The sequence below is a fragment of the Tamandua tetradactyla genome, chromosome 23, assembly GCF_023851605.1.
Source record: "Tamandua tetradactyla isolate mTamTet1 chromosome 23, mTamTet1.pri, whole genome shotgun sequence".
Lineage (NCBI taxonomy): Eukaryota > Metazoa > Chordata > Mammalia > Pilosa > Myrmecophagidae > Tamandua > Tamandua tetradactyla.
This window is the reverse complement of record NC_135349.1, coordinates 52,563,057-52,578,374: the sequence shown is the minus strand read 5'-3', so window position 1 is coordinate 52,578,374 and position 15,318 is coordinate 52,563,057. Positions and strand designations below refer to the sequence as shown.

General features: G+C 43.0%; 1 protein-coding gene and 1 pseudogene across 5 annotated transcripts in view; both read left to right on the top strand.

Annotated features, from left to right (window-relative positions):
- Positions 1 to 15,318, top strand: part of C23H16orf96 (chromosome 23 C16orf96 homolog) — a 97,966-nt gene that overhangs the window by 58,953 nt on the left and 23,695 nt on the right. For all 5 annotated transcript variants that reach the window (XM_077141930.1, XM_077141933.1, XM_077141929.1 and 2 more), the window contains 2 exons: positions 11,110 to 11,184; positions 11,628 to 11,792. In XM_077141930.1, coding sequence (XP_076998045.1) covers positions 11,110 to 11,184; positions 11,628 to 11,792 — 240 coding nt within the window. The remainder of the gene's footprint in view (positions 1 to 11,109; positions 11,185 to 11,627; positions 11,793 to 15,318) is intronic.
- On the top strand, positions 5,428 to 11,085 carry LOC143667574 (caprin-1 pseudogene; annotated as a pseudogene).

Below are 15,318 nucleotides of genomic sequence, written 5' to 3'. Positions count from 1 at the left end.
CTCCAGAGAAAAGGTGACCCTAAAACCCCCAGAATTCTCAGAAACCTCGGGAAGAGTTTCTGATGTCCTCAGGGCACAGAATGGGAGTGTGAGCTACACTTATCCCAGTTTTAAGGGGATTAAACACCCTAGCTCAATACATTTCCCTGTGCCAAAAAAAGCTCCCCTGGCAGTTCTCACTGACTGTCGGCTCTCCATTTGCTCCTATCTGCCTCCACTCCTTTCTTGTTAACTGTGGAGAGTTCAGTTGGTCGGTTCCTGTGTGGGGTGCTGCCCCATGGCATAGGTAGAGGCTGGCAAAACTTTTGATGTCAGCTTAGGGAAGAGCTTCTATTCCTCCCGAGCATGCCTGCAGAATTAACCAAAGCATCTACCACTGCCGGTGAAGCTGAGCTCTATTAATTATAAAAAAGCTTGGCTGGCTGAAGAAGCTTGCCAGCTCCAAAGAGAACTCTGTTGGTCCTGACGGAGCAGATGGTGCTTTGTTTGTGCCATTTTCATTATCAGAGAAAAATAGCCGTATAATTGCTCCAAGACATTTAAAGATGATTCAGCATTGTCGAAGCTGCATAGGACTGACCCGTATAACCAATAGGATATTGCAGAAATGGTGGTGTGTGACTTAGGAAACTGGATCATAGAAGACATTGTGGTTTCCACCTTGCTCTCTCTTGGATCACTTGCTCTAGGGGAAGTCGGACACCACGTGGCAAGGAGACTTAAGTAACTCTATGGAGCGGTTCATGTGGTGAGGAAATGAGGACTCCCCCAGAGGGTCAGCACGGACTTGCCATCTCCGCGAGTCAGCCACCTTGGACACACACCTGCCAGCCCTGGTCACGTCTTGAGTTGACACCTCAACGGCAACCTCGATAGACACCCCAGCCAGCACCACCTTGCAAACCCTAGATCAAAGGAATTTGCGTGAGATCTTAAACCAGTAAGTTTTTTACACAGAAATAGTTAATACACTTACAGTGCATCAATCAACACCATCCAAAATTCTGGAATTCTGCAACCTTAGGCCCTGGAGTTAACGTAATCAAGATGAAGCTGTCTGAGTTGCAATGCCTTTGATAGCAGAAAACGCAAAGGCCAGCTAAAAGTGACTTAAACAATAAGGAAGGTGTATTATCTTACAAGACAAGAAGGCCAGTAGTTGTCATCACAGAATTGGTTAATTCAGTGGTTTGCTGTCATCATCAAGGATCACAAGAGATAAGGAGAGTCACTATAAAATAACAAAAGGTTCAACTTAGACTAATATGCACCTCATAATAGAGCCTTAAAATATATATAAAATAAAAATGACAGAAAAACAGGAGAAATAGATAAATCAACCATCATCATGGGTGATTTTAATATGTCTCTTTCAATAAGCAATAAATCAAGTAGACAATCAGTAAAAATTCAAAAATTAATAATTAACAAGTTTGGTCTAATGGGCATAAAAAGAATACTGCAGAATACCTATTCTTTTCAAGTATACACAGAAAAGTTATTAAAATTTCAACAAATGTCAAAGGATCTGTATGTCATAGAAATCACATTCACTTGCCATGATTCAATCTATTTAGAAACCAATTCCAAAGAGATAATTAGGAAAAAAAAAAAAAAAGCAAAAACCTATGTGTTTGGAAATTAAATCACCCATGGTTGAAAGAAGAAATCATGGAAATCTGACCAATGGTTCTAAACAATAATAAAAAGTCCAAATAGCTAGACTAAAGGAGTGCAACAGAAATGGTATTTAGAGGAAAATGCGCAGTCTTAAATGCTTATAGTGAAGAAATAAAAAGACTGTTATCCAGAGTAGCTTAGATTGAGTTTTGGTTTAGGATGATGAAAACAATCTGGAAATAGATGTGAATGTTACATGATATTGTTGATATACTTAATGCCAAAAAACTATCCACTTAAAATAGTGGCTTTTATGTTATGCATATTTTATCCCAATTAAAGAGTAATGATTATTTTTTTAAAACAAGGGTGGTGTCAACTAATCAATATTTACTTCCTGGGATGGAGGAGAGGGCCAGCCTTCTCAGAAGTGTGTGACCACTTGATACCTGAGCAAAGTCAAGTTGTGTTTCCAGGAATAATTAGGGAATGGTATTGGGTAGATGGGTCTACCCATTGTACACATGCCCCGGCATGCTGGCAATGAGCCTACTCAAGGCTGATGTTCAATATTGGCTGCACCAAGGAAAGCTCAGGTGCAAAATTCTCCATCAAAAGTACAGAGCACAGGGCCGCGGTGGCTCAGCGGGCAAAGTGCTTGCCTGCTATGCCGGAGGACCTCGGTTCGATTCCCGGCCCCAGCCCATGTAACAAAAAACGGAAAAACAAAATACAATAAAACAAGAAAATGTTTAAAGATGTTTCCCTTTCTTCCTTCCTTCCTTCCTTCTATCCTTCCTTCCTTCTCTCTGTCTTTCCTTTAAAAAAAAAAAAAAAAAAAAAAAAAAAAAAAAAAAAAAGTACAGAGCACAAAGCTGTCCATGAACTCTCTTACGTCATCTGGCTTCAAGGCCAGCTTATCCAATCACGGGACCAGCTGTGGATCTCATCAATCAACCTAGTAAGCCTCACATGTAAGAAACATGGTGTAGGAGGAAACAGCCTGAGACAGTCATGAGAACTTCTAGTTCTGTATTTGTCCCTGGACTCATAAGTCACTTAAACTCGCTTAATTCCATGTCCTCATCTGTAAAATGATGTTACTCTTTCTTATTTCAGGGTTCACAACAGATCCAATAGTTTGTGCAAAATGGTTTTCCTAAGGCCATTTGTTGAATAACCCATTTTTCTGTAGTGAGCATGTGCAAAATTCTTATGAATTCTTAGATTTGGTGTTTCTGTCCTACTGATCTGCCTTTTCCTATACTCCTTTTTCTTTTTTTTTAATATTGTAATACAAAACCATTTGTGTGGTTCAAAATTCAAAAGTTAGAAGGGTGAATGAATGAAAAGAGTCTTTCTCACCCCTTTTTCAAGTTTCCCAGGTCCCCTTCCTAGAGGAAACTATGCTATTTTTGCTTTCCATATTCTTTCAGAGACATTTTCTGCATGTATAGCAAATATTTCACCTTTTTTTTCTAGAAATATGCTTCCCCTTTTTTCCCCTTAGAAATGGTAGCATATGTTATTCTGTTGTGAGCCTTCTCATTCTCTATTTTTTAACTACTAGAATTTATTACTGCACTCTTTTATTTATTTTTACCACATAATGAAATTTTAATTCTTGATACTAATTACCTTCAGCCTGAAGAAGCTTCTCTAGCATTTCTTGTACTACAGGTCTTCTGGAGATAAATTCTTTTCATTTTCTCTAATACGAACATGTCTTTATTTCCCCTTCATTATTATTCTATATGCCGACATTTCAGTGGATATAGAATTCTAGATGGGCAGTTTCTTATTTCAGCACTTTCGAGATGTTTCCTAAGGTCTTCTGGCTTCTATACTTTCCAAAGTCAGTAATCATCAGAAGAGTTTGTGGGTTTTTTCCTTTCTGTATGTAATGTGTTGGTTTTAAAAAGATCTGCTTTTGAGATCTTTTTAAATTTTATTTTCATCAATTTAATTATATTCTTAGGTACAGGTTTCTATTTGTGTGTCCTGCCTTGTGCTCATTGAGATTCTTGGCTCTGAACATTTATATCTTTGCCAAAACTTGGAAATTTTTTTCTTACCATTATTTCTTTAAATATTTTTCTGCCCCGTTCTCTATCTCTTCTTCTTCTGAGACTTCTTTTGATATTGTCCCACAGCTCCCTGAGGCTCTCAATTTTTTTCATCTTTTCTCTCTGTTCATCAGACTGGATAATTTCTATTGATTTGTCCTCAAGTTGTGTGTTTTCCTCTCTCATCTTCGTGAAGCCCATTAAAATTTTTTTAATATTGTAATCATGATATGTCCAGAATTTCCATTTGGTTCTCTTAAAAATATTTTTATCTCTCTGCTATTTCCTGTCTTTTTACGCCTTTTCAAGCCTCCTCCCCCTTATGTTATTAGAGCACAGTTGTAAGAGCTGCTTTGAAGTCCCTGTCTGTTCATGGCAGCATCTGAGTCATCTCACGGTTGGTCTCTGTCAATTGTCTTTTCTCTCAAGAACGGGTCACATTTTTCTGATTCTTCATATGTCCAGTATTTTTGTTGTTTTACCCTAAACATTGTGACTATTATGTGGTGGAAACTCTGGATTCTATTACCTTTATCTAAAGAGTATTTATTGTTTGTTTATTCATTTGTTTTATTTTATGCTTTAGCAGGCAGCACATATTATTATTGGACTCAAATTGCAAACTCTCTTTTGGGCAGCAGATCAAATCAGAGGTCAGCTCTTTCATCCTTAGCTGGAGTCTGTCCCGGACAGAAGTCAGCTAGACATTTAGGCTGAGTGTAGGCACAGAAATCAGGAGCCCCTCTCTAGCTCCCTCCTTCCCAAGATTTCCTGCCTCATGTCTGTGGTTGCCCCTAAAGTCTTGACTTCTAGTTCTTGAGGCTAGAGAGCCTGGTTTTTTTATCAGAGTTTCAGCACCCCATAAGGTGCCAGCTGTCCCTCGCCCTCAGGCTAGAAGCTTTGAAATCAGATGGCCCTATCCATACAATGGAAAATTATTTAGCCATAAAAGGAACATAGTACTGATGCATACTACAACATGGATGAACCTTAAAAATTTATGCCCAGTGTAGGAAGCCAGACACAAAAAGACAAGTGTTGTATGATTCCATATATGTGAAATGTCCAGAATAGGCCAATCCATGCAGACAGAAAATGGATTAGTTGTTGGGGGAACTGGGGCCCCAGGGGAGAATGGGGAGTGAGTGCTAATGGGTATGGGGTTTCCTTTTGGGATGATGAAAATGTTTGGGAATTAGAAAGGTTATAGTTGCACAGCATTGTGAATGTACTAAATCCACAGAATTGTTCATTTTAAAATGATTAATGTATGTTGTGTGAATTTCACCTTAATTAAAAAAAAGCAGATGACTTGCCCTGCCTGATTCTCTTCTCTCAAGCATTGACTCTGCATGGTCTGCTTGCTTCTGTTCATTCTCCAGGGCCGTCAGCTCATTGTGTGAGCATGAGTATCAGTGTGTGTGTGTGAGCATGAGTGAGTATGAGCATGTGAGTGGTTGAATGACCTATGAGTGTGTATGAGAGCATGTACGTGAATGTGTGATCATGAATGAGTGCGTGTGTGCATGTGTGTGAGAGCATGTGCACATGTGTGGGTGTGTATGTGTTTATTTTTTCCAACGTGGATAGCTGTTACAGGGGAGTCAGGTCCAGGAGTTTACTTGACCATACAGGAAGTGGAAACCCCATCTTGCTATTTTGATTGAAATCCAATCCATAATTTAAACTGGGGAGAAATGACTTTTTAGGTGTTAATCCTTTACTCATTGTTTTCCTAGTCCAAAACATGCTATGTATTTCCATGTACTCAAAAATTACACAGCTGTTAGGATTTGGGGGTGATCAAATGAGGTAATGTGTAGAGACACTTTGCAAAATCAAGAAATTTCTAGAAATGAAAATGGAAGGCCAGACTAATACAGAGCAAAGAGCAAATCTAAGACCCCTTTCAAAACAACCCGCCCAGAGGAATGCGAGGGTGGCAGCAGCTTTGCCAGCTCCAGGGGCTGCAGTGGGAGGGCAGGTGGACTCCAAAAGGACCAGGACTCTCCAGTCCTAGTCTCCGGGACCTGTAAACGCGACCTGATTTGGAAAAGAGGTCTCTGCAGATGTAATTACTTTAAGGATCTCATGATGAGCCGGATCACCTGGGTGAGCCCAACATCCAATGACAGTTGTCTCAATTAAAGTGAGGTAGCCGACTAGCCGCAGCTCTTGGTGCAGCCGGGACCAGGCCAAGCGGCCTGTGCCCCAGGACCCAGCCCGAATCTCACCATCACCTGGCTCCGCAGCCGCCTCCTCGGGGGCTTCCAGCGGCCTCAGCGTGCACAATGCCCTTGGCCCCCAGCCACAGAGGCAGCGGCAGCACGATGTCCAGACGGCCATACCCGTCGGGCTCCTTTGAGAGTGAGGCAGGGAGTGAGGCAGAAGCAGGTGCCCCCGCTTCTCAGCACCCTACCCCCTGCCCCTGCGCTGTCCAGACCCTGCCATGACACAGATTCTCCAGGCGATCGACTAGAAACTTCGGAACCTGGAGAAGAAAGAGGGCCAGTTTAAGGATTACCGGGATCCAATGAACAAAGGGGGAAGGCTTAATCAAGATCAGCTGGATGCCGGATCAAGTATCAAGAATTCACAAATAACTCGGAATTTACAAAAGAATTCCAGAGGAGTTTCATGGCAGTAAGTCAAGATATTCAGAGAACAATAAAGAAGCACATCAGGATAGCGCGACCCGAGCAGGTTATGCAAGAAGAGGCTGAAGAGAAACGTTTAGAAACTACACTTGAGCTGCAATATGTTTTGGACAAATTGGGAGATGAGGTGCAATCTGATCTGAAACAAGGTTTGAATGGAGTTCCAATACTGAAAAGGAATTGTCATTATTGGATGAATTTTGTTAAGTTAATGGCCCTGAATGGGACATGAGTTTGAGGTTGAATAAGCAATAGGAACATGCCTCCATTTACCTGTGGGACTTGCTGGAAGGGAAGGAAAACTCTGTATGTAGAACAACCTATAAAGCTCTAAAGGAATCTGTTGAGTATATTTTCCGGTCAAACTACTTTGACAGCACCCACAGCTGCCAGAGTGAGCCATGTGAGCAAGAGGAGGCAGCCTCAGCACCAGAGTTGAAGACCAGATAGACAATTACCAGCAGCAAAATACACCAAAGAAAGTGAAGTTGTATCTGCAGAGTATGCAAACAGACAATTTATGGCAGAAACACAGTTCAGCAGCAGTGAAAAGGCGCAGGTAGATGAACGGACAGTTGAAACAGTTGAGGTGGTAAATTCACTCCAGCAGCAACCACAGGCTGCATCTCCTTCAGCCCTAGAGCCTCACTCTTTGACTCCGTGGCTCAGGCAGATCCCTTGTGAGAAGACGGTGAGTGCAGGACCTTATGGCGCACGTGCAGTGGCCATGTAATTTCATGCAAGATTCAATGATTTTGAAAACCAGATACTTATCCCGCTATTGTATCTGCACAACCCATGAGTCCAACACAGAGCATGGTTTGCCCTTCAGTTCATTCTGAATCTAGACTTGCTCAATCTAATCAAGTTCCTGTACAACCAGAAGCTACACAGGTTTCTTTGGTTCCATTCACAAGCAAGGGGTACACAGCGTCTCTGCTCTTCTATCAGCCTTCTCATGCCACAGAGCAGCAACCACAAAGGGAACCAATTGACCAGGTTCAGGCAACAGTCTCTCTAAATACAGATCAGACCACAGCACATTATCCCTTCCTGCTGCTTCCTAGCCTCGGGTGTTCCAGGCTGGGACAAGCAAACCTTTACATAGAAGTGGAATCAATGTAAATACAGCTCCATTCCAATCCATGCAGACGGGGTTCGAGATGAATGGCCTAGTTCCTCCTGTTAATGAACCAGCAACTTTAAAGCAGTAAGATCAGTAACAACCACTTATAACCAGAACTTTTCCAGTAAGCCTCACCAAGTAGAACAAACAGAACTTCAGCAAGAACAGCTTCAGTGGCACTTACCATGGTTCCAGGACCAACTCCATCAAGTGAATGGTCATTGTCAGCAGCCTCCCCAGCAGAATGCTGGATTTCCGCTTGGCAGTCAGGAAATTACAACAGCCGTGGTGTGTCTCGTGGAGGCTCCCATGGTTCTAGAGGCTTGATGAATGGATACTGGGGCCCTGCCAGTGGATTCAGATGGATATGATGGTTACCACCCTTCATTCTCTAACACCCCAAACAGTGGTTATGAGCAATCTCAGTTCACTGCTCCCTGGGACTATTCTGGCTATCAGCGGGATGGATAGCAGCAGAATTTCAAGCAAGGCTCTGGTCAAAGTGGACCCTGGGGAGCTCCACAAGGTCATGGAGGGCTCTCCAAGACCCAACAGAGGGATGCTGCAAATGAACACTCAGCAAGTGAATTAATCTGATTCACAGGATTATGTTTAATCGCCAAAAGCACACTGGCCAGTGTACCATAATATGTCACCAGAAGAGTTATTATCTATTTGTTCTCCCTTTCGGGAAACTTATTATAAAGGGATTGTTTTCATCCCATAAAGACAGGACTACAATTGTCGGCTTTATATTATCTGGATATGAAAGGAAACTATTTTTGTTCTGCATGTTCCATCCTAAGCATCGTCTTGAGCCTTGCGCATGATAGCTTCCTGACCCTTGCTTAGCAATAAAACATACTTTATAGGGTGATAATATCGCCATAGTTATTTGAAGTGGTTTGAAAAAAGCAAGATTGGCTTTTCTGATGTTGGATAAAATCTACAAATCAGCCCTAGAGTTGTTCAGTGGTCATTGAGAAAACTAAAATATATCCCATGAAAGAAAAAAAAAAAGTGAAGATGGCCAAGTGAAGATGGAGACAGAGACTGGAGTGAAGCTGCTATAAGCCAAGAAACACCAAAGGCCACTAGAAGCTGGAAGAGGCAAGGAGGGACCCTCCTGAGAGCCTCCAAGGGTGGTACAGGCCCTGCTGACATCTTGATTTTGGACTTCTGGCCTCCCGAGGTGTGAGGGAACCACTTTCTGATGGTTTTAAGCTGCCCAGTTTGTGGTCATTTGTTACAGTAGCCACAGGACACTAGTTCAGGGGTTACCATCGTCCTCGAAGCCCAGTTTAGGTGAATGTTGTCACAGAGAGAAATGGAAGGCAATGGCTATTGGGCCCAGTGGCCCACGGGCACAGTTTGGTCTGAGCCAAGCCTATGAGGCACCCAGGATCTAAAAGACAAAGCTCTTCAGACAGCAGTTCCAACCTCACACCAAAGACCGGTGAGGACTTGGTCCTTTTCTGAGGCCTTTGCAGGGCATAATCATTTCCGGAAGCCTCACCATGGAGAAGGAAAGCAAAATCAACAAGGGTGAGGATTTACAGCCCCTGGTGGGTTTCTAGGATTATTTCCCGCCAAGAATGCAGCAAAAATAAAAAAACAAGCAAACAAACAAAAAACCAAAGTGAAGAAAGAATTCTTATTTAGTCTATGGAAAATATTTTTTGCCCTTTGCAAGTGGCCAAGTGGCCTTTATTAACCTGTTGATGCATTCCAAAATTGTTCTTGGGACAAACTGTTCTATTCATCTGGCTTGGTGCAGGAAAAGACTGATGGCTAATATATATTACACGCTAACTATCTGCCAAGAACCTTATAGACACCTTTTTTAGTCCCCTTAATATCTCTGGAGAGGAGTGAAATTCATACCATTTTAAAAGGTAGGAAAAAGAAACCCAGGCAAGGAAACCCACCTGGGCTGACCCTGCTGGGAGGTGGCCTGGTATTGTGAATTCTGGTCCTGCCTCTTACCGGGTGACCTTAGCATTGGAAGTCAAAAGGTCTTGACTCATCACCCCTCTTTATTTCTAGATTTTAACTAGCAGAGACTATGTACAAAGATCCAGTGGGGATCTAAGTGTTAGCATTGGGCCTGATAACTCCCAAAGGTCACAGCTTACTGTGATTGTTGGGTTGGAGGAGGCAGCTAGACCTGAAGCCAAAGCAGGAGCTTCTTGCCATACCTCTACCTCCCCTTCCAACCTTGGGACCCACCTGAGGGGCAAGGTGGGTGGGATGGAGCTTTGCATTAATTAGACTTAGGTTCAACTTTGGAGGACATAAAACCCCAAATAACTGACTTAAAATGTAAATGTATTTCTCTTTCACATTCAAGAAATTCAGAGATGGCCAGTCCAGAGCTAGCAGAGAGCCGTGGTGTTGTAGACCCAAGTTCCTCTTTTTCTTGTTCTACTCCTTTATTTTCATTCACAAGGTCACTCATGCTCCATGATGGCTTGCCAGTGATTAACCTTACATCCAAGCCTGCAGCATAGAGGAGAGAGGACAAAGAAGGGCCCTGCCCCTTTAAAGACATCCACCCATTCCATTTATATCCCCATGGTCGCACCTACCTGTAAGGGAGGCTGTGAAATGTAGCCAGCTAGAAGCCAGTTTCCGGACCTTTGGGTGCAAAGTTCTTACCAAGCAGATAAGCTGCAGCTCCTTTCATGGGAAGGGTCTGTGTCTTAGTTTCCTAGGGCTGCCATAACCATGTACCACAAACTTGGCTTAAAACAACAGAAGTTTATTGTGTACAGCTTTGGAGACTAAAAATCTGACATCGAGGTGTCGGCAGGGCCAGGTTCCCCCTGAAACCTCTAGGAGAGGACCCCTCCTGTCCTCTTCCAGTTTCTGGTGTTTGCCAGCAATCTTTGGCATTGCTTGGCTTGTAGACACATCATGCCAATCTCGGCCTTGGTCTTCCAATGGGCTTCTCTTCTGTGTCTGTCCATTTGTTCAAATTCATCTTCTTATGAAGACACCAGTCATTTTGGATCAGGGCCCAATCTAATCCAGTTTGACCTCATCTTAACTAAGCACATCTTCAAAGACCCTCTCTCTAGATAGTCTCATATTCATGGATCCTGGGATTAAAACTTGGATGTATCTTTGTAGGGAACACAATTCTGCCTTTAACAATCTAGTAAGCAGAGAGAGGGGGAGAATATGGGTGAGTCTGTTCTTCGTGGAGTCGTGTCATGGTGTGGGGGGTTCTCCCTTGACACTTGGGCACAGAGTGTGTGGCACATGTTTAGGAAATGAATAGAATGGAATTCTCACTGGGACCCAGTATAGACCAGAAGAAGTGTATTTGCCTTAAATATCTTGGGAACCAAATCATCAACACTCATTTGTACTTTCCTTCCTCGTGTCTGTCTCCCTATAGAGCAAAGTTCCTAGGATAACACCAGTCAGAGGACAGCTCATTCCAAGTCTTGCTTTCCTCTCCTCCTGATCTGGGCACCTGGAGACCTCTGAGCCCAGTCTTCTGATGTGCCACTTGCCCACTGTCCTCCTAGCCTCACTGTCCCTTCCCAACACAGGGCAAGAGTGGCGGTGGGAGGCAGATGTTGGCCTCAAGGATTGCAAGGGTGGCTGACATGCCTTTTTCTTCTGTTCTCAGAAAATCCAAGCTCAGATAAAAAAAATAGAAATGAACAAGGTGGATAAAAAAGTGATGGAGCAGGAGTTGAAGGAGGTGAGTAAGCAGAGGTTCCTCCTTCTTTCCTGTTCCCCCATCCTGAGCCCCAGCTCTCTCACCTAGAGAAATGAAAACATCTAGCCAAAGTCAAAGCCAGAGAGAGAGCCTTCCAGAATTTCCTCTGGCTTTTATTTATATAGAAAGATTGGGATAGCTTCTCAAAAGTTGTCCCATCAACTTCTATATTCAGTAACCCAGGATTGGTGATACTTTGCTATGTAGGCTTTAAAATCATGTATCAAATTCTGTCATAGGAAGACACTGGCTTAGCTGTCAAAGTTGGGTTTGAGCCAGCATAAACCCCAAGGTTGAATTTAAGCCAAAACTAGAACTCTAGGGTTCCAGACTGGAAAAAAATTGTCCAAAGGGGTCTACTCTCCCCCAGCCTTGCCCTGCCCCACTCCAGCAGCCCTGCCTCCTTGAGCTCCTTCTCTCTCTAGAAAGCTGACCGCAGTGCCGTGGCAGGCAAGGCAAGCCGGGCTGACCTGGAGATGGTCGCGATGGAGCTGAATGAGACGATTCAGAGCATGCTGTTCAAGTTCACAGACAACGAGTGCAGCTGGAAGAATTCCGTGGAGCAGCTGAACAGGGAACTGAACACTAAGGTGGACTCCCCTTCATTATCTCTTGCTGCATAACAAATTACCCCCAAATAACAAGTATTTATTATCTTGCAGTTTCTGAGGGTCATGAATTTGGAAGTGGCTTAGCTGGATGGTCTGGTACAGGGTCTCCCCTGGGGTTGCAGTCAAGCTGTTGGTTGCAGGCATCGTAGAGTTTGACTGGGACCCACCCACGGGGCTGCTGGTAGGACCACCAGTTCCTACTCACCTGGGCTCCTTGCTGGAATGCTTGGGTGTCCCTGCCCATGGCTGCTGGCTTCCCCTAGAGCAAGGGATCCAAGCGACTAAGCTGCAGAAGTCATACTCCATTGTTCTGCAGTTTCCTGGTGGTGACACAGATCAGCTTTATTGGGTGTGGGAAAGAACTAAACAAGAAAGGAAATACGAAAAGATATTGGGAATCAGCCTGGACAAGCAAGGTGATATGATGGATTGGAGGTGGAGGCTCTGCTGAAGGGCATCAGGTCATTCATTCATTCATTCATTCATCCATTCGCTCATCATTTACCAACCACCTTTAATGGGCCAGACCCTGGGGCAATGTTACTGAAGGAGTCACAGCCCCTGCCTTGATTTGTAAAATCTTATAGACAGGGACAGTCAGACCAACAATTATGGTGCAAGCTGGGTCCCACAGCTTGATGTGGCCAAAAGAGCGTGGATTTAGATCAGGCAGCTCTGGGTTTGCAGCCCAGCTCTACCATGACCAGCAGCGAGCCCCCAAGGCAAGTTATGTAACCTCACTGAGCTTTAGTTTTTTCATCTTAAAATGGGGATTTATTCATCCATTGAATATGTGGTGGATGCCTGCAGCACTGGGGAGATAATGATGAACAAAAACAGAGATGTTACCCAGTCCTCATGAAGACACAGAAGTCAAAAGAGCACACGAGTCGATGCAGAATTACAATGAGCTAAGGGTTATGAATGAAAGGAACATGGCACTGGGAGAACAGGTTTGGAGAACCTGGGTGAATATGGGGGCTTAGGGAACGCTTCCCTGAGGAGGTAAGAGCCAGAAGCTAAATAAGAAGGTAGCCGGGCAAAGGACAGTAGGTGTGATGGAGAAGACAGCACCAGAGCAGCCCTGTCCAACAGAAAGAATAGGAGCCGTGCGTAGAATTAAAATTTTTTCTGGAATTCCCTTTAAACAAGTAAAAAGAAGTAGGTGCAATTGATTTTAATCATATATTTTAGTTAACCCAATAGATTCAAAATATTGTCATTTCAACATGAAATGAATATTTTAAAAATCATTGAGATAATTTACATTCTTGGGTTCACACTAAGTCTTTGGAATCTGGCATGCATTTCTCACTTCCCGGCACATCTCAATCCCAACTCCCACATTTCAAGAGCACTTTGATGGCCAAGTGGCTTGTATGTGACAGCGCAGCCTCAGGGCAGTCCCGGCAGAGGGAAGTAGCACTTGCGAAGGCCCAGGAGTAGGGGGGAGCCTAGCTAGGTTTTGGAAGGAAGAGAAGGCCACTGTGGTGAAGTGAAAAGGAAGAAAAGCCAGTGGTGACTGAGGAGGGGAACTTTTGCCATACATCTCAGATGTAACTCTGTCCTCTGAGGGGTAGCCAGGAGCCCCTGAGTATTGCGATTTGTATTTTGGAACCACCCTTGGCTGCTGGGTGGAGAACTGGAGAAGCAGGAGTGGAAATGGGGCAATGGGTGGACTGACCAATTGGGAGATTCCGGCAATTCTAAGAATACAAGAAGCCGAAGAATGAGGGACTGGGAGTGCCCCAGTGCACCCCAAGCTGAAGCTACCCAGGATTGGGGAGTTTGCAGTGAGGATTCCCGTAGGCCCTGAGCTAGCCTCTGCCTGGCCCTTTCTGTAGAAGGTTGGCCCTTGAGCCGCTGCCTCTCTGGACTGACCTCTGCCTTGGGCCAGGCCCTCTGACAATGTAGTTAAGGTGCCTGGCGGCTTCTGCCTGAGGTCAGGCCAAGACAATGAAAAGAAAAGCAGCAGTGGATGGACTTCAAAAAAGTTCTGATGAGTGAATGAGGCGAGATGCAAAGGGCCACATACTGTATGATCGCATCTGTCTGAAACATCCAGAATAGGCAAATCCAGAGACAAAGCAGACAGTGGGAGAGAGAGAGGAATGGGGAGTACCTGTAATGGGTACCAGGCTCCTGTTTGGGGTGATAAAAATGTCTTGGAACTAGATAGAGGTGGTGGTTGCACAAACAACGTGCATGCTCTAAGTGCCATTGAACTGCACACTTTTAAGTGGTTAATGATTTGTTTTATGGTTTGTAAATTTTACCACAATAAAGAAAAAGAAGAAAGAAAAGAAATGAATGTAGGGTCATGTAAAACAACAACATTTCAAATATGTACAGAAGTGCACCCATTTACCTACCATTTAGCTTTATTATTACCATGCTGCTATATTTGCTTCCTTTTTATGAAGTATCATGACATTTTACCCATAAAAAATTTAGTAATTATTTCTAAAAGATGAGGGTACTTCATACATAACCACAATATGGTTATTTACATTTAACGAATTAACAGGTATTCCTTCTTTGATCTAATTCCCAACCCATGTTTGGAGTTGGCTCGATTGAACCAGGAAACACAGTCTTACCATGTATTGTATTTGGTTGTTTTGTTTCTTGAGACTCTTTTCATGTAGAAGAGTCCTTTTGTCCCCATTTCTGAGTTATTGTAGAAAAACAGGTCAGCTCTTCTGTAGAATACCCTACCCTTTGGATTTGTCTTATTGCTTCCTCTTGGTGTCATTTAATTTTTTCATCTATTCCAGAATTTTCTGGAAATTTTCTGGAAGTAGTTAGCTCAAAAAGCTTGGTCAGATCCAGGTTAAACATTTTTTGTCAAGGATGCTTCGTAATTAAAAAATTAATTGGGAAACAGCTTTGGATTAAAAGACCCCAGAGAGATGTGACAATTAAATGTGGCTCATGGTCCTTTAGTCAACTCTGGACTAAACAAAACAGCTATGAAAGACATCATTTGGACAATTGGGAAAATGTGAATATTGGCTGCATATTAAATAATAGTGTGGTATTAATGCTAAATTTTCTAAGGGAGAATTGTGTGGTGACTCCATAGGAGAATGTCTCTGTTCTTAGGAGACACATGTTCACTTGTTTAGGGAGTGACCTGTTTGTTTTTTTTAATATACATCTGCATTTATTTACAATTTACACTTCCCTAGGATTTGAGAGACAATTTTATCTATAGAACTGACTTATGGCAAGTTTCTGGTTCATTTTGACCCATATATATCTTTTATTTTTAACTTTTTAAATTATATAGTATAACATGTATACAAAGCAAAGAAATAAAAAAGCAATAGTTTTCAAAGTACTCTTCAACAAGTGGTTATAGGGCAGATCCTTGTCATGGGCTGCCATATGATTGTCTCAGGTTTTTCCTTTTAGCTGCTCCAGAATATAGGAGACTAGAAGGAATAATAATTTTTTTATCATCACAATTGACTTTTTTCCTTCTTTTTTTGTGAAAAATAAC